This window comes from Musca domestica, unplaced genomic scaffold, assembly GCF_030504385.1.
Source record: "Musca domestica strain aabys unplaced genomic scaffold, Musca_domestica.polishedcontigs.V.1.1 2, whole genome shotgun sequence".
Lineage (NCBI taxonomy): Eukaryota > Metazoa > Arthropoda > Insecta > Diptera > Muscidae > Musca > Musca domestica.
Window position 1 is genome coordinate 37,981,550 of NW_026712249.1, and position 19,899 is coordinate 38,001,448.

General features: G+C 34.9%; 1 protein-coding gene across 3 annotated transcripts in view; it reads left to right on the top strand.

The window, feature by feature from the left end:
• The window catches only part of LOC101887274 (titin), an 84,497-nt gene extending 64,872 nt beyond the window's left edge, over window positions 1-19,625 (top strand). For 2 of the 3 annotated variants that reach the window (XM_020035375.2, XM_011292582.3), the window contains one exon: window positions 7,007-19,625. In XM_020035375.2, the coding sequence (XP_019890934.1) occupies window positions 7,007-12,633 (5,627 nt within the window). In that variant the 3' untranslated portion in view covers window positions 12,634-19,625. The remainder of the gene's footprint in view (window positions 1-7,006) is intronic. The other variant, XM_059122139.1, reaches the window with a different exon arrangement.
• The last annotated feature ends 274 nt before the right edge of the window (window positions 19,626-19,899 follow it).

A 19,899-nucleotide genomic window follows, 5' to 3' on the forward strand; every position in this document is an offset into this window, starting at 1 on the left:
TAATAACGAGCTATTGTCTCTAAGTATCCGTCTGTGTTTAAAATTCGAAATTTCCATACAGTATTATGAACAAAAAAAAATACATTTTTTTTGTAGGAACCTAATCATCATTATGACTTTTAAAGCAATGATGTAGTTATACATTTCTTAGATTTTGGCCCGATATTTTTTTATTTTTATAAAATATTTTTTTTGTCGACTAAGCAAACTATTTCTCCTTCAGTGAGATCTGTTTGTATTTTAACACTGTGCAATAATTTTGAGTTCAGAGTTTACTAGAGGAGAATATGTTTGCTGGACGTTTTAATATCCAAACATTCTATTCGAAACAGTCAAATGTTTTCGTGTCCCTAAACCATATTATACTACCACATTAACAACTTTTGCATATTCAACAGTTTGTAACAATTTCAACTATATATCCCCTACACCCCACTGTGGCAAAGACCTAAAATAGTAAAGACTAGACAAAATATTGGTTTCAAAATACTATTCCATATACCTTCCCATATAATTGCATATGGCCTTAGCGGTTGAAATTGCTTAACATTGGTAACTATGTTGTTACGATATCATAACAACAGAGGTATTTTTCACAGGGTTGCCATATTTTACTCTGTCTTGTCCTATCTTTATACTTCTATGTCTTTGACTGTGGTATGTCTTTGTGCATTTGTTTGGAACATAGAGAAGGAAGCGAGTTAGGTAGTTAGTTCCTTTTGATGATCTGTATAGAATTACATTCTGAGTCGATTTATGTATGTCCTTTCGTCCGTCTGTCCATGTATTTTTGTAAACAAAGTACAAGTCGTATGTATTGCCGAGATCGTGATGATATTTTTTGCACAAATCGTTTGTTTGGCCCAAGGACGAACCCTATTGAAATTGTAGATAATCGGTCAAAATTTAGATATATCTCCCATATATATCTTCGTCAAATTTGCTTCTTATTGTGCACCAAACGTTCAAATTGGATGCCTGGGAATAAGTGCGTTAAATCTGGTGGAACTCGGTTCAGATATAGGTATAGGTCCCATATATATTGTTCATCCGATTTTTTAAATTTCTCCTCCACAGCCGTAATATGCACTTCATAACAACGATACTCGGACAAATGTATCAAATATATCTCAGAAATACTTTTGCCAAATTTTATGGAGATCTGTTCAGATTTGGATATAATAGCTCCCATATAGATCTTATAGAGCTCGGAAATTTTTCAATTTTTGTTCTTTTGGAAAAAAAAATTATTTTATAATTTCTATAGAGCAAGTATCCAGAACCTGACCTGCCTATTTAGCCTAGTTATATCCGATTTTCTTCCCACTCCTTAGCTGAGCAGTGTTCTGGTAGCAATAAAAACGTTTCCAACTTACTAAGAAGACAAAGAGTTCAAAAGGTTTTTCCCATCGAAATTTGTGTTGACCAATTCTTAGACAATGAGGAGAGGCTTTGAACACCGCTCGACCTCAATGTAGGGGACGTCATTCCAGAACATTATCAGGAATGCTGACCTATCAAATCCTGGCGGTTTGAACTTTGCCAATTCGAATAAAATCTTCTACCTCAGATTCTAAGGATAGGCCCCTGATTTCTTCACCTCCAAAAAATAATCGTTATGGGAACATTGCAAGGTCATGGGCAATTTCAATACTTTAAGGAACCACTGCGCAGCAGGGATTTTGTGTCACCATGAATTCGACCTCTTGTTGTTATAAAGGTATGAGTTTGGCTATTTCCATAAAAACGACTTTGACATTGCATGACAAACCAACCCTACTTCTAAGGAGGCTACCCCAATGCAATAAACTGATTCATTTATTAAACCTCTAACCAAGGTGAGAGTAATGATTACTACAATATGTCACAAGAAGGATGGATGTGTCTGTAGAATCATTGACTCAAAACTTGGTGCAACTTCCAATGAGTAGCAGTTAACTAGACGGTCTCAGAGATTATCGTACGGAAACGTTACAGGAACCTTATAGACAGTCGTCTCATCAAATAATCTCAGAGTAGCAATCAAATTATCCCGACGGATAGATAAGGAAAACCCGATGAGTATTTGATGAAGGAGTTATTAATAAATTTCTTTGGGACTTTCTCATTTACATATCTCATGACGACAAACCAGAATTTGTTCAAATACTGTGGTACATAATTCTAACCGGGTTTTTATTAATGACAGGTTTTTTTATATATTCAGGAGCTCTTTTCGATTTCATTGGAACATTTTTAGTTTCGAAGGTTTAATAATCTTTTTTTGAGATTCATAGTTCCGGCTACGAAAAAATGATGATTCACATTTGTGAATCCAAATTAGAATAAATGTTGAATAATTACATTAAATTTGTCTGTTTAATCCTCTTTTTTAATATTTTTTAAGCGGTAACTTTAAATATATTGGACAATTTTCACATGCAAACGCAATTGAAAATAGTTTGTAAATAAATTGTTAATTATTCGATTTTAGGGAAGTGACTTATTTTTTCAAATCTTCAGGGAAATTTTGTATCTAATTTTCTTCTGTGAAATAATATTATTATTAACTGAGGTCTGTAAATCCCTTCTTTTTTTGTCCTTGACGACTGATTGATTTTACATTTTATTTTTCTAGATAATTTCTTTGAGTCCCTGAGATGACTTTTGTGGGAAAATGTAAAATTCCTTGGATTTGATTGGATTTGGACTGATTTTGTTTTCAGGTCATAGCTGGGCACCGATCCCTGATAACTGAGAATTGATATGTCACTGTGTATAAAGTGTTTCAATTAATGTCACTGAAGTATTGAGGAAGTAGCTTCTCCTTAGTCGCATTGATTATGAATGTGTGTGTTTTTTTTTTAATTATTATATAGTTTAAGTCTCCAACCAGTGTTTTAACATTTTTCACATTTCCTGGAGAAAGAGTAATTTTTCAGATTTATTTCAGGTGTAGTAAATCATTTAGTCGGCCTTGTCGATTATAGCCTTTTGTTGTTATTTTTAATTTAGTTAAACTAATTTATTAAATATTTATTAGATAATTTGCATGTCATTCACTTCTTTTTATTTTGTTTAACTCTATAATAAATTGAAAAAAAAAAGATCAAAAATTATTAAAAAACAAAAACAATTTTTTGTCTGTCTTGAAGTGTTTAAGTGTGTGTGTGTGTTTTGAAACTTAAAAAAAAATACATTCGCAAATTGGTGAAACTACTTCATCTAACCATACATACTATAAGTGTATACGTGAGCTTTATATACAACATACATTTTTTACTGTTTTATATACAAATGTTATTTCATATATTAAATGATAAATTCTAATAGTAAACAAATCAATCAACATTCCTATTGTTACATTTCCTAAAAAATAGCTTTGCTTAAGCTTTAACATATTATTCCCCCTCTCTATAAAAAGTTTGGCAATAAACAAAACCCCCAGCCAATTACCAACACCCATCACTATGAATCATTATTAATCCATTTCCAACTTTCTCCCCCTCCCGTCCAAATCAAAAAAAAAAAAATGCTCTATCCCCCCAAAAAAATTTAAGTACAACCCGAATAAAAACCTTTATTTTATATCAACAAAAAAAGTTTGCTTGTTCTTTTCTTCTTTTTTAAGAAACCTCCCAAAAGTATGCTTTTATTTCAGTGATATAAAAAAGCAACTCAAAACCAATAAAAATAACAAAATTTGCTTGTGTATTTTTTTCGTTATTTTCTTGAAAGAAAACAAAAAAGCAACACAAATTTGTTTTAATTTCCTTTCATTACTATTCCTTGGTTGTATTTTTGTATGGAAAAATTATCTTTTTTTGAATTTTTTCCTCAAAAAAATTTTATTTAAAGTGAAAGTGATAAACATTTATTTGAGTGAAAGAAAAGTGATATCCTCCCAAAGAGAGTTGTTTCACAGCAGAAAAAGAGAAAAGCAAGCAAAACATGAGAGAAAGAGTTTTTCAATTACTGTGAGAGAGAGAGAGAGAGAGAGAGAGAGAAAGAAGAAAATTTCCCCCCTAAAAAAATTCGTTTCTAAAAAAGCACTGCCATATACAAAGAACAACAACAAAAACTATTGTTTACATTTAAATAAAAAGCCAAAGTTTCGTTCCTTCGTTCGTTGAGTTTTTTTACTTTTCAATTCAATAAATGTTTTTCCTAATCTCCCCCTAATTTTAAACACATTTTTGAAAAATAAAAATTAAAAGCTTTTCTTAGAACAAAAGATTAAAGAAATACAACCTGTGTTTCTCCATTCAAATCGGCTTAAATGTTGTTAATGTTATTCAATTCTATTTGTATTTTTTCCGCTAAATATTTTAATGATTATTTTTTTATATGAAAAAAAAAAACAATAAAAAAACACTTATGGTTGCCTTTGCTTTGGCCATCATTTCGTTAAAAATAAAAAAATAAATAAAAAAATAGGTTGGCGATGCATCAACCTTTTTGCCTTAATATTAGTAAGACAAAATGGAATCGTAAAAATATTTTTGTTTCCATTGAAATACATGTTTTCGAGATATTGGTATGCAGAAGTTATTCCCCTGGAGGCCCTGTTTTTATTGATTTTACAAACTACAATCGCCTCGCAGACAGTACTACTTGATATCATCGGATCAGGCAAAATGGCTTATTGGTGAATTCACATTTAAAGAGAGCAGCCAAAGCATGAACTATAATTCTGCCAATTCATTTGTAACACCTCAAAGAAGATTGTATCAGAGATCGTGTGAATCGTTTACTACCCTAAAACCGGATTATGTTTCAACGACATTCTGGTACCGATCATTGGTCTTCAAGTGGACAAGGTCGTCCAACACATGAGTCTTATCAGAAATATGGTCTATGTTCCTCCACCCCTTCTGGTGTTTTCCCAAGCCAAGTTGTTGCGATTTGGTCCAAATTATTTACAAGTTGGTCAAATGTTGCTGAAATTCGAATATTAATTAAAATGTTGTAAAATTGTCCGATGTTCGTCTTTCGGTGGAAATCACTTTCTCTTCCGAACGAAATAAAGTGGGTTGATAAAATTTTACTCAGATGTGTATTAGATCTTCAAGACTTTTGGTATTGAAAATGGGATACATAGATGTCCACATTTTTGGTATAGCCTCCATATAACTGTACCTGGCAGTTAGTATAACAATACCTCCCAATATTCGGTATTTTTATGATTTTAGCTACATTTATCAATGGAATTAACTTGGTGTTTCAAGTTCGTCATAGGCAACACCTTCTCTGGTAGACATCCATGTTTTCGTATGGCCCATAAAAATGTACACTTTTTATACCCTACACCACAAGGTGGTCATCCGCAAAGAATCACATTCTGAGTCGATTTATGCATGTCCGTCTGTCCATGGATATTTGTTAACATGTATCGCTCGCATTTATTGCTTGATAACGATGAAACTTTGCTAAAAATATTTGTTTGGTCCAAGGTCGAAGCCTATCGAAATTGGAGATAATCGGTCAAAATTTAAAAATTTTGTCTTTTATTTAAATTTGAACGAAATCGGTTCAGATGTAGCCATAGCACCCATATATATTGTTCATCCGATGTGTTATTTTTGTTCTCCGCAGCCGTAATATGCACTCCGTAACAACGATATTAGGGGAAATATATGAAATACAGCTCAGGAATACCTTCACCAATTTTTATCGAGATCCTCTTCGTACGATTTGCATTTTATTGGCCACCAAACGTGTAATATTAGCCCAAATGGGATGGAATTTAAAACTTATGACCAAATCGAGCCTAGAAACAAGTATGTCAAATTTTATGAAAGTCGGTTTTAACTATGGCTCCGATATATATTGTTCATCCGATTCGTTATATTTTTTATTTGTTATATGAAGCTCTACTAAATATGTAAAGGGTGTAGGGTATCAAAAAGTCGGCCCGCTCGACAATCCTTTTGGTTTTTTTAAGGCTCATCAGGGACGTAAGCAGTTTGGGGCCCTTTAGTCATTACTTGTATTTTAGAATAGTAGACTTTCGAGAAATGTCCTGGATAAAAATTGTGCACTTCTTTAAAAAATTATTTTAGGACCTTTTTCAAGACAAAACCCTAGTATTTTTTTATGGTCGCCTTACCGAAAATCACGGTTTTTTAAGAGTATTTTAAAACGGACCTCCTGACGAAATTAATTTTTACAACAACTCTTGGCCGAAAGCCATAGGTTGTTTTTGAAGAAAAAAAAATCCGAAATCTCAGATTTTTCGAGTTCTTTGGGAATATTTTCAGAATTTTTCTGATTAAAGAATATTTTTACAAGAACTTCTGACCAAATATCTTGATTCTTTACGATAATTTTTTCAAGAAGCAAGGCCCAATGATTTTGACATTTTACCCAATATTTGTCGCTCTCGGCTTCCATTATGAAAGATTATGAGGTCTTACATTTTGCTAAAGAAGCTTTCGCTTTATAATAACCAATATCTCGAAAACTGAATAAAAATTCAATTAAAAAAACTAAATTCATCCACACAATTATTTCTTTTTCCAAAACTTCACCACCAAAAACACACAATAAATTCTTTTCGTATAAAAAAAATTAACATGTTTTTTGCAAATATTTTGTTTTTTTTTTAGAATCACTTTTTTTTTAATTTCCCTCTTTTAGTTTCTTTTGTAAAAAAAACAGCAACAACAATAATTAACTTAGATTTTTGCACCGTATTTCGTAAATTTTAATAAAAATTAAAGTGGGCAAAAAAAATCAAATATTTTGTTTCGTACTACATTTTAAATGCGCTTTTCGTTTCAAATCTATTAACTAAAACCACCTTTTGTTTAACAAGCAACTTCAAATGCAAATTCTCATTTTCATTCGAAATACCCAACTCAAGAAATCAAAAACCCATCACTAAATACCAATACCAATGCCTTTGGCTTTTTTCTCTTAAAATAAACCCCAAAATCAAACGGATATGTGCTCTTTCTCATGGTATTTTTTCTCTTCTCTTTCTCTCTTTTTTTGCTTTTCTCAACAACAACACCAACAAATTTAGGAGGTCGTGGTTGTGAAACGACAGGGTGTTCTAGTGATAATATTGCCTTTTACGATGCATTGGCCGAACACGACGACGACTACGATCACGATGACCAGGACAAGGATTATCTGCACCACAATCGTAATGCCTCGGCAGCTGCCCTGGCATCGGCCTTACCCAATATCCATTCGTATGATAATAGTTCTAGTTATGAGTCCATAGATTCGCTAAAGAAACCCAATGTGTCCATAGAGAAGATAGTGAATCCCCTTGGAACAGTCACCACGGTGACTTCGTGCCTCACGGCCGAGGTTAAAACCGACATCTTGGATGAGGTAGTCTCGCAGTTGGCGGCAGAAGACACTGTGATTCATGAGAATTGCGATGAGAGTCTCTTTCGCCCTGTGGTGGCCATCTTTTGTGATGAAAAAACGCGGCTCAAACAGGAAGAGGATGCGCGCAAAGAACAGGAGTTGTGTCAACCACCTGAAAATATAAGTAATAAATTAATTGTACCCGTTATTGCGAAGGAGGTCGACGATGCTCTCAATAAGAAAGAGAAGCAAAAAAATAAATTATCAAAGCAAAGAGATAGCAGTAGTGAGACATTGAGAGCCAAGGAGCAGCAGAGTAAATTTGAAGAGCTTTCCTCTTTGAATAGGAAATGTAAAGTGGAAGAGAAGCCCAAAGCAAAAGAAGAGCAAGTAGCAAAAGAGTCAGGTGTTGCAAAAAATGAGAAAAAAGAGGAAACGATTAGCGTAGAGAGCAAGGAAGAGAAAATTGAAAAGAAGGATGAAAAACTAAAAAAGGAAAAAGTCTCAGAGCAAATGCCTGTGATGGAAAGGTCGATGTCATCTCTTGTGAAAACTAAAGAGAGTGAGAAGAGTAAGAACTTGACAAAGGAAGAGCTCCCAAAATCATCTTCTCAGTCAGTAAAAACAGCAGAGAAGGAGAAGACAGTTTCTTCTTCCTGCAAAACAAAAGAGAGTGTTAAGAGCAAGTCTTTATCGGAAGAAGAGACTTTGCCGGTCTCAAAAACCGAAAATAAAACCTCAATGAGTAAATCGAGGAAAAGTGAAGAAAGAGAATTGGTGGTAGAGAAGAAGGTGGCAGTCAAAGAGACAACAAAACCCAACCCATTTGGTGAAAGCAAAAAATCAACTTCTGAAAAGGAATCGAGTCCCAAACCATCGACCAAAAAATCGCTGAAAACTTCTACAACCACAGATGATTCCGAGGAGGATAGAAATGCTACTCCCGAACGAGAATTGAGTCCCAAACCAAGTAACGCCACAAAAAAGGCCTTGAAATCGTCTACGACCACTGATGAGTCAGAGGATGATAAGCCAATTGAGTTTAAGAGGATGACTCCCGTCAAGGCTGAAATAAAGCCGGCAACACAAAAGCCTTTAACCAAAAAAGAATTGAAAAAACAACAGCAGCAACAACAACTACAAAAGGCAAAGGAGGAAGAAAACAAACTGAAGGAAACCGAAAAGAACAAAAAAGAAATGGAACAAAAGAAGAAGGAGGAGGAGGAAATATTGAAAATGGCCAAGAAATCTAAGGAATCTGAAGAATTACCAGAGGAACCTGCAGAAGTCAGGGCTACTCAAAAAGTTACACCAAAAAATGATAATCAGAAGACAATTAAGGAAGATTCCAAGGAAGAAGAAACTAAGAAAGTGGTGAAGGAAGATGAAAAATCCTGTAAAACCTCCTCAGAGGTCAAAAGGTCTGAAGTTGCATTAAAAGAGAATGAAAACCCCCAAGCTGCCATTAAATCCGAGAAAACTGCCCCAAAGGAAAATGATAACAAAAGCTCCCAATTAGACACAGCCGAATCCCCCAAAACTGCCAAGAAAATCCAGAATGACTCCCCCAAACCCAACTTGGTAAAGACGGAACAATTAAATGTCAAAGATTTGGCTGATAGCCTTATAGAATTGGATAGCCAAGAAGAGGAAATGAAGAAAGACGTTGAGGAAGAAAAAACCACACCCGTCTTAGAAGCCGTGGAGATATTTAAGGCTCCTGAAGTAAAGCCAGCTATTTCAAAAAAGAATAAAAAGAAGGGACAAAAATCGGGTTCCAGCTCTGAGTCCGAGGAAGTTGTGGAGGTACCTACAGAACCTACAACCTCTAAAAAAGAAAAGATGGAGACAAATAAAAAATCCTCTCTTAGTTCTGAGGGAAGTTCCACAGATTTAGCCGACAGTTTGCTGGAGAGAAAGGAACGAGATATGGAGCAGACAATGTATATCAGCTTCAGTCAAATTGAAGAGCGTAAAGCCAAAAGTGATGAATTAAAGGAAGAGAAAAAATCAAAATCTCAAGAAAAAATTGCTAAGAGGGAAGAGAGTCCTGAGCCAAACTCTAAATCCGAGCAGAAAACTCAATTGCAAGCCATAAAGAAAAAGGATATTAAAGAGCAACCAGTTGAGGAAACTCGCGAAGTCAAAGAAAAATCAAAATCTGAAAATGAAAACATAAAAGAATACAAAATTAGCGTAAAGGAAGAGGAGCCCAAAAAGAAAGAAGCTACTAAATCTTCGAAAATTACTGCAAAGGATGACCCACCAGCCACGAAAGAAATCCAAACAAAAACAACTCAATCTTCAGATATCGAGGGCTTCACAAGTTTGGAATCGAACACCGGCAAGACTGCTATAGGTAATCTAAATAAAGATGAAAATAAAGACAAGACTGAAAAGTCAAAGAAAACATCTAAAGAAGAACCCGACACAGTTAACCAAAAGGTGTCTGAAAAGGCTACCAAATTAAATGTTGATCCTGCCGACATCAAAAAGGTCGTATCGGAGAGCAAAAAGAGCGAGCCTGATAGCAAACAAGATGATGCTGTGAGTAAGAAGAGCGTAGCCGAAAGTAAGCAGAGCATAACCGTAAGCAAAACCAAGGAAGCTGAGAGTAAACAGAACACAGCACAAAAAGAGAGTCCTAAAGCGGAAGTAATTGCAGTGAAGAGCGAAGAAAGCAAGAAGTCGGCAATGAAATCATCTGAAGTAACAAAGGAGAGTACCGAAGGCGAAAAAGAAAAACCTTCGGCAAAGCCTGTGAAGGGAAATGAGAAAACTAAAAGTGTCAAAGAGAGCAGTGGCGAAGAAGTGAAATCTAAAGGTAATACAGAAAGTGAAGACGAGAAATCTTTGGAGACAACTGTCACCATAAAATTGAAAAAATCACAATTGGGCGAAAAGAAAGTCGAAAAGAGACCCACAAAAGGCAGTGAAGAGAACGAAAAAGATGCAGACGCTTGGAAGTCAAAGAAACCCGAGCAAAAAGCTAAGGATGATAAAGCCGTAGTACAAGAGAAAACATCAACATCAACTGATAATGCATCCGTGAAGAACGAATCCGATAAGACCTCCTTGGTAAAAACAAAGAAAACCGAGGCTAAGGAAAAGGTCGAAGACGAAAGCGATAAAGAAAAAATAGTTACCAGCAAAGAAGACGAGCACAAGAAAACTTCACTCAAAGTCAACAGAGAAAAATCAGAAATCAAAGACGACAAAGACAAAACAATGGCGACCAAGGAAGCGAAGAAAGAAGAACCCCTGAAAACTCTCCCTGAAAAAGAAAAACCAAAACAAGGCAACAACAAAACACCAGGCATCTCTGAAATTCCGAAAAAGGCAAACGAAAGCAAAAAAGAAACAAAATCAGAAGAAATTTCACCCAAAGAATCCTTTGTTTTAAAATTAGCCAAAAAGGACGAAGTTGTTGTGGAACAACCTAAGCTGCAAAGGAAAGAAAAAGACCCGGAGGCAGAAAAACCCAAACCCTCTTTAGATGCTAACAAAGAAGCCTTGAAAACTAAAACCACACCGCCATCCTCACCCAAAAAGAAACAAGAAGCTACAAAGAAATCCGAAAATGAGAAACCTTCCAAAGAGGAAAAAGAAACGAAATCAGAAATAAACAAAACTCAAGTTGAAGTCGAAAAGAAAACCACTTGGGCCAACATTACAAAACAAGACAAATCAGCTGAGGACAAAACCACGAAAAAAGAATCCAGTTCGAGTGGAGAAGAATATAAAATTCGTGTTGTGGAGTCATCCTCAAAGGACACCCTGGATGGTGCGGGTAAAAACAAAAAGCCCTCCACTTCAAGTGGTGAAAAATCCATGACACCCACTTTACCACCACCACCCGTTGCCTCGGCTTGGAAGACCTTGAGTGGAGCGGAGATGATATCACAAAATCTTAACAAACAGGAATCGACAAAGTCGCAGGTGTCTCCCTCCCAAAGTGGAGGAGCAATACCCAAATTTTCTAAAGCCACGGCAAGTGAAAAACTACTACCCGAACTGCCCACTCCCAAAGAGGCAAAAGAGCCTTTGGGTTCATCAAAAACTGCACCTTCCACCAAGAAATCTAAAAACTCTCCCACGGCCTTAGATGATTTTCCCATCTTAAAACCCTTGGATGCATTACCACCTTTGCCTTCTCTAGAGCCGCTGGAATTGTTAAGCGACAAATCCAGTCCAAATCTCAAAGACATTAGCTTGATTAATTTCGAAAGTCCTCTCCAGGAAAATCCTGCCTTAGAACGTAAAATAACACCACCGCCACGTGGTTTTACCGAACAAAATCTCATCTTTGCTCTCTGCGGTTCGTTGCACTATGAAAATGAACAACGGTCCAGGGTGACTCCAGAGAAATCTGATGTTTCTCCCACAACTCCCTCGTCATCGAATCGTTCTTCATCGGCCCTGGATGAACCCTCAATGGCCGATTATAAATCGCTAACCGAAAATGACGATCCCTATATCAGTTTGGAACAAAGCTCTCAAGACACATACACCACCAACACCAATACAACCAATGACAAATTTTCTTCCTCCACAAATTCCTCGGGCACCGAGGAAATCATCATTATGGAGGAGAAGAAAATGACCAAGAAACAAAAACGCAAACGCCAACAGCAATTGCTGGAATTGCAAAAACAAAAGGAACAACAATTGCAGCAACAACATCATCATCACCATTCCTCCCATCTCAGCCACCATGATGTGGATGATGATGAGCTGAGGCCCTTGATTGCCATGAGTGAATCACAAATTGAAAATGTTGCCTCTGCTGCCGCTGTCAATCCCTCAACTTCGCCATTGCCCTCTTTGCTGGATGAAAGTTTTACCATGAAGCCCCTGATTGGTAAGTCGAATACCCTCAATCACTCGACCACCACGGACAGTGAGGGTCCCATGCCGGCCACAACTTCGGATGATAATGTCTTCATAATGCCTTCGGCTGTTAACTCCTCCGCTGGAGCTGGCAGCGGTCATCAACAGCATAAAATTAAAACCAAAAAATTGGAACATAAAATCAATCTAATGGCTGCCATAGAAGCGGCCACCTCCTCATCCACTTCATCGGCTGAAGAAAGTGGCGTTGAGCTGGGTGGCAGTGGACGCCATCATGAATGTGACGACACGGCCGCCTCACCATTGGTACCAACATCATTGATCTCGGCAGCTGGCCTAACGGCAACTGCCTCCACATCTGTACTCCCCATGTCCATGGCAGCAATGGTGGCGGCTGGGGGTGCCGGTGCTGCACCTTTAACCCTCAACGCAACAGCAGCGGGGGCTTTAAAAAAGAAAACCAAAAGACGTAAGAGATAAGAATTAGCCATTTGTTTGTTTTGTATTTTTTGTTTAATATTTTTCTATTACCTGTATGTGGTGTATTTTGGCCACATATTTGTTGCGGTTAACAATCCTCCTTCGCCAGTTGTCATCAAGGTGGTGGAGGAGGAGGAGCAGGGGGAGCATAATAATGTTTATCATCGTCATCATTATGCAAGCGATGGCAGCAGCAATGGTCATAATGATGGTGATGGTGATACTGTAAGAAGTGATAGAAGTAGTAGCAATAGTGATAATCTTAAGAATACTAATGAAAATAATTATCCTTCTTATTCTTCTTCTTCTCAGAGAGTCCTTGAAGATCCTCGGCGGGCAGTTGAAACGGAATGATCCAAATGTATTTTGAGAAAATATTTATTGTGTTATTGAAAACAATTTGTGTAATTTGGTAACCAGATTAATCAGCATGTGCTGATTCTAATAAGATTGGTCTGAAACCAACTACGGAAGACAGTAGTAATGTGCCTAAAAGTTCCGTAGTTTCCAGAATGCAATTTCAAATATAAGGAAGTCAAACCTGAAAAAGATTAAACAAGAGAGTAATGAGTTAAATATTAAATAATGTAATTTTGAATAGCTCTAAACGTTTGGTCTAATTCTAGGTTTTAGTATACACTAGCGGTGCTTTGTCAAGAATAGCAAAATAGTAAAAGAACCAAAAAGAAGGGAACCATTGGAAAATTGTCTAAATGTGAAATATGACCATAATAAAACCTACGGAATGTACAGAAGTTTTTATGAATGCAAAAATGAATCAGATTAAAGTAAACTTCTTTTACGAAATCGGGCCGAAAGGGCCTACAGAAAGTAATAAGGGGATTCAAAAATGAAAAGCCCTATCTCAAATGCTAATACAGGGTTGCCCATATTCGACGGACCTTTGGGCCCATTCCAATTGACGAGGCTTGTCCGCAGGCAACATTCTTTGCGTCAATTGAATTTTGTTCGGGAACAAATGCAAGTCAATGCGAATAATCAGTTGTAAAGTGGACCGAGCCATGCCCAACTGCTGAGAACGGCGTTTTTGGGATGTTCTTGGGGACCTCTCAACACTGGCTCGTACGGCAGCGATATTCTCGGCCGATCGCCTTGGTCGACTTTTATATGGCCTCTTCGGAGCGAGATTTCAGTCGAAAATAATTATATTGCTTCAATAATTAGAGAATGTGAATTTCGTTAAGAGAAAAAATTTAATTAAAGTATTAAAGTATGCAGTTTTTTCCTGATTAGAATTGATCTGCATTTGGCAAATATATGTTAACTTTTTCCATCACTTTCAATCTGGCGAGAATTTGATGGGATATATATAGCTTCCTCTTCCTCCATAATTTCAAATACAATTTGTATTGACGTCAATTTGACGACATTTAGAGAGAGAGAGCAGATCAAATGCTAATACAATATAGCCACAAATTTAAATGAGGGAAATACCATTCGTTTCGCCCAAAATAATTATTATGCTTGAATAATTTGGGAGTGAGAACTCAATTTAGAAAAAACACAGCTCCTAAAAGTATGCTATTGCATACTGTAGCAAGAAATCTCTGTCTTTGACAAAGGTGTTGCAATATTCTCAAATCGCAGATCATTTGATTGGATTTATTTGGGCTATTATTAGACTCCATATATTTCGAAATCAAATTTTTGGGTTACACAAAAAATGAAATAAAACAATGTTTAAGCCGTTTGAATCCAGAGTTCTCTGAACTTAAATTTCTCTCCTACGATTCTACGAGGAAAATCGACCTTTAAGTTTGTCAACCCATTTGGTATAATTTGAATACTTTTGAGATCCTTTCAAAACAATTTTTTTGAATAGAAAGAAATCTTCCCGTGATAACATTTAAATCCTGGATTTTAGATTCGAGGTGTTTTGTAATCGATGAATTGTGTCAGATTGAGGTACTTTTTGATTTTTGTGAAATCTGTCAAATTTGGTTATTTATTTTACCACATGATGTGAGAATCATATGTAAATTTACTATATCGCAATTACATCTAACATACTTTTGAGCGTAATGCTGTATAACAAACGTTTTTAAATTTATACTATACTTATATGATGAATGTATTAATTTATGCTACACTAGAAATCGTGTAGCGTGTATTTTCATTCGAAAATAGTTGGAAGCACCTCAAAGTTTGCTATATAAATGACAAAGTTAAATGTGATTTAGTTTCCATCAATCATTTGGTTCCAGATATCAGATACAGCTCTGAAATAAATGTATCAAATTTTGTCAAGATCGGTTGAGATTTGGATATATCTCCTAAGCATATCTTCAACCGATTTCGGCTTAATTATGCACCAAATGACCAATATCAGTCCAAAAGTCCTGAATGTTGGTGCGTGCGACCGAATTCAGTCTGAAGCAAGTACATCGAATTCGGAGTAAATCGGTTGCCAAATTTTGTCGAGAACGGCTAAGATTTGGATATAGCTCCCATATATGTCCTTAATCCGATTTTAGGTTTGTTGTGCAAATTATGGCTTATATCAGTCCAATTGTCCTTAATATGTCCTTAATCCGATTTCAGGTTTATTGTGCAAATAATGCCTAATATCAGTCCAAATGGAGTGCATTTCGGGACATACGTTTCCATTTTGTGCAGCTTGGGCCCGATATATATTTTTTAATATAATCCATCTCCAAGTGATATCATGCACTCTATGGCAAACTATAACTGCTCTTAAAGCCAAATGTTAATAGGTGGTATGATCTACTTAAAATATTTATTTTTTTTACGGGAGCTGTACTAAATATGCATAGGGTATCATAAAGTCGGCCACGCCTTTTATTAAAAAAAATCTGGTTAAAAAAGATCAAATTTATGTTCTGCATCATTCTAAAAATTGTATCTATTTGGATATTTTGTGCTGAAAATGAGCCATGTGGATTCAAACTTTGAAATTGCTCCCCGTTTCGGGACAAAACCCTCCATTCAGAAAATTATTTGCACTTTTAAATATTGATTTATACTAAGGTACTGTAAGGTGTTTCTAAACCCTCAATCGATTTGTATATGGACTTAGTTTCATGTTCTAAACATTTTTTGGTATGTTTGGAAATTTGTCCATATTTTGTGGTATCGAGTAACATTTTCAAATCGATTCAATTGAAAATTATCATTTGGAACCACTAATGGGAAAAGACTTGTCATGAAAAAAATGTTCAATGTGACTTTAAGTTTTGCTACGACCCCATAGAAGGGGTATGCAATTTTTACGTATAGTCTAAAATGATTATTTCGATTATTTATTGTTCTTCTACATCTTGGAACTGAAAATTCAGGACCCATTCATTTTCAATAATACTAATAAATATTTTCTCCAAAAAAAAAGGATCGTTAATTATAAGTCAATTCTAAAATGATTTTTTTCAAGTTTACCGACATGTTCTCCTTTTCTCAATATATCTGAAAAAAAATACATTTATTGTACATTTACAATATTTAAATTTTAATGTTTATATAAATCAGGACTTGATTTATTTTCAATAATATTTAGAAATATTTTCTCAAATCATAGAGGATCTTCAATTACAGGACTTTTTATATATAATTTTAAATACTTTCAAAATTGAGTCCATTAAAAATATATATATTCTAAACTTATTTTTTCAAGTCTGCCATCATATTTATAATTTTTTTTTTTAATTTTCACAAAAAATACAAAAACAAACAAATCGTTAGGAAATGTTGTGATCATTTATATTTTTCAATTTCGACGAACTAGGTTTTTGATTGATAAATTCTAATTATAAGAAAACAAAAAAAACAAAACGAAACTCAACAAAAAAAGGAATTATAATATTCATAATTGTATTGTATTCATTTTCTCTATGGGGAGCACTAAAAATTAAAAAATATATATAATACTGTTTTTACTAATATTAAATTTAACAATTTTAGACAAGACAACAAGCTATGTTAAAACCAATAGATATTTAAAATTTATGAAATAAATTTAAAGAAAATAATATCGACAACCATAGAAGAAAGGCACATTATTTTCATTTAAGAAAAAAAAAAAAAATAAGAAAACTCAACAGCAGCATCTTCATAAATATAAGTAAATATAAATAATATATATAAAAAAAGTATATATAAATATTAATAATTATGTATTAAAAGGCCTATATCTATGTATGCGAAACATGTACAGGGTGTTGCAAAATGGGTGTACCGTGGTGGAATGGAAAATAACAATATTAGGATTCATTAAAAAAACATTTTTTTTGGATTGATATTTTATTGAGAGAAATCTCCCCCAAAATTTATAAGACTTGGTTCACAAAAAGGGTTGTTAATAAAACCTTCAATATATAGGGTGAGATAAAAAACTGTAACAAAGTCAAACGCCATAACTTTTACTCTTTTTTTTTAAAAAATTTTATTGCATGAAAGCAAAAAATGTCGGAAATAGCATCAAATTTTAGAATTATGTTTAGATTTGTTCGAATTGGTCACCTTTGACCCGAATTATGGTCTACAAACGGCCAATGAAACCGTCACACACTGCCTGAATGTTACTCTGCGGTCTTTTGGCCCATTCCCGGCAAAGCGCTTACTTGAGGTGATCGACACTTTGGTACTTTTTAGTGCCAACCTTGCTTTCCAAAATAATCCAGACACAATAGTCGAACGAATTGGTATCCGGAGATTTTGGTAGTCATTGTGCGAGGCAAATGAAGCAGGGAACCTAATTTTGTAACAATTGTTGGGTGGCGCGTGCTGAGTACGATGGTGCTGAGTCGTGTTGGAATGTCCAAGGCCTGCGGCCAAAATGGTTTCGTGCCCAAGGCTTTAATACACCCTCCAGAATATTTTCGCGACCATATTCGTCATTTATTCTGATGCCACGGTCGATAAATACGAGCGGAGAGCGACCATCGGCTGTTATGACGGCCCACACCATCACCATGGCCGGCGCTTGAGTTTTGGTGGCCAAGCGAAGGTGCACATTTTCAGCTGATCTCTTTGGCAAGTAAACACGACCATTTTGTTTCTTTACAACGAATGTTTTCTCATCGGAGAAAACCAAATTCGGCAGTTCACCACTTTGGCCAAGCAAAGCGACTCTTTAGCTCTTCTGAGTCTATTTTCTTTCTGCTGCGGTGTAAGTTCTTGCACATGTTGGAATTTCATTGGTTTTACCCCGAGCTCATTTTTCAATATTTGCCGAATGGAACATTGCGATATGTTTAGCTCACGAGCCATTTTTCGGCCACTGCGACGCCGGTTTCGATCAAGTAGCTTCTTTACATTTCGAATCATTTCTGCTGATGTTGCCGTTTTCCTCCGTCCACTTCCTTGACGTCGGGCTACGCTACGCTAGTATCACGGTAATGAGCAATGGTACGAGACACAAAAGATTTATTCACATTTAAATGCTCTAAAGGTGTGCTCTAACGATAGCCACTTGTGGTTCAGTCAAATATAAAGAAATCACAGTATCACGCTTGAATTCCGCTTGAATAACATTTTTTCTGGAAAATTCTCACCAAAATGCTTTTGTACGCTTGTTAACAATATAAGGATCTGTTACTGGAATAATTTTAACAGCTGTCGGACGAATGGCTTAGAAATGACAGCAATCTGAAGTTGGTTGCCATTTTTTTTTTTCATTTCACCCTGGATATTCTGAATCAGCGTAAAATTTTAAGTCGATCTAGCGATGTTCGTCTGTCTGCCTGTTGTAATCACGCTATCTTTCGAACCAATTGAGATAGAAGCCTAAAATTTTGCATACATATATAGCTTAGCAGTAGGCAGGTTAAGTTCGTAAATGGACCATATCGGTCCACGTTTCGTATAGCCCTATTTTAATGATTTTCGCGACATTATTTACCGGAATTTTTTCGAATTTCGTATTTGAAGTACATAATGGGTACTATAGCCTATGACAAAAATGTTTGTATGCAGGTCCAAATCTTCGTATAGCCCTTATATAACGGTAGTTCCCGATATTCGGTATTTGGATGATTTCAGCAACATTATTCACCAGAATCGTTTGAAATTTCGTACTGGAAGATCCAGATGTTTACTACAACCTATGGCAAAACATTTCGTATGGAGGTCCACGTCTTCGTATGTACTTCCACGTCCATATGACTGTACTTCCCGATACTCCATATTTTCATGATTTTTACGACATTATTTATCGAAATTATTTCGAATTTCGTATTTGAAGTTCGTAATGGGCATTACAGCCTATGACAAAAAATGCCGTATGCAGGTCCTCGTCTTCGTATAGTCCCCATATAACGGTTTTCATTTAAGTGGAAGTTTTCGGATTTTTTTTTTTAGATTTTTCAAGTTTCTTCGAAAATTTGGAGGGTATTAAAAGTTCAGTCCGGCCGAACTTAGCTATTTTTTTACTTGTTTCTAAATGTCTTTTAGTCTCATTGACATTTTTCGATATAATTTCCTTTGTTGAATATTTCCTCCTGCATCCGTACAAACCTATTTTGACACACCCTGTGTAATTGTAAAAAACACTAGTTTATATTAATATATTATTAAATATATATATTAAAATAAACATGTAATGAAATTAATGATTTTAACAAAGTTCAAATTAAAAATAATGCAAAGAAAATCACACAAAAAATCTATGCTTAACAACAAATATTTTTAAGTTTAAAATAATTTTTGTCTCTCTCTCTCTCTCTCTCTCTCTAATTCTCTATTGAAAATAGCTTACTCTGCTCTACTTTTTGGTAGCAAAAAACAATCAATGACTCAACTTTTTTTGTGTGTGTTTTATTCTCTAATAAGATATTATTGAAATGTATACAAGTTGTTTATTTTTTTTTATTTTGTAGTAATTTATTTAAGTAGTTAAAATAATTATCGTTTTTTATATTTTTTTGTAATTACATTAGAAATTGTCAAATCATGTGTTAAACAATAATTGCGCTACAGTATTTATGAGTCTAATCCTGTCTTTTATTATTTTTTAAAAATAAATATACTTTTAATTTCCAAAAGAAACCCATAATTAATTATTACCAAATAACATTTTTAAATAATAACACAATAATTTTCTTTTAAGAAAAATTCTAGTATTTTTTCTCTTAGCTCTAAGACAAAAAGTTATGTTGTGGTATTTTTTTTAATCAAAGAAAAGTTTTAAAACTTTTTTGTTGTTTTTGTTAAATATTTTCATCGTATAGTTGTAAATACAATTTAAGTAGGCATACCAGTTTATTCATTAATTATAAATCTATACATATAGTA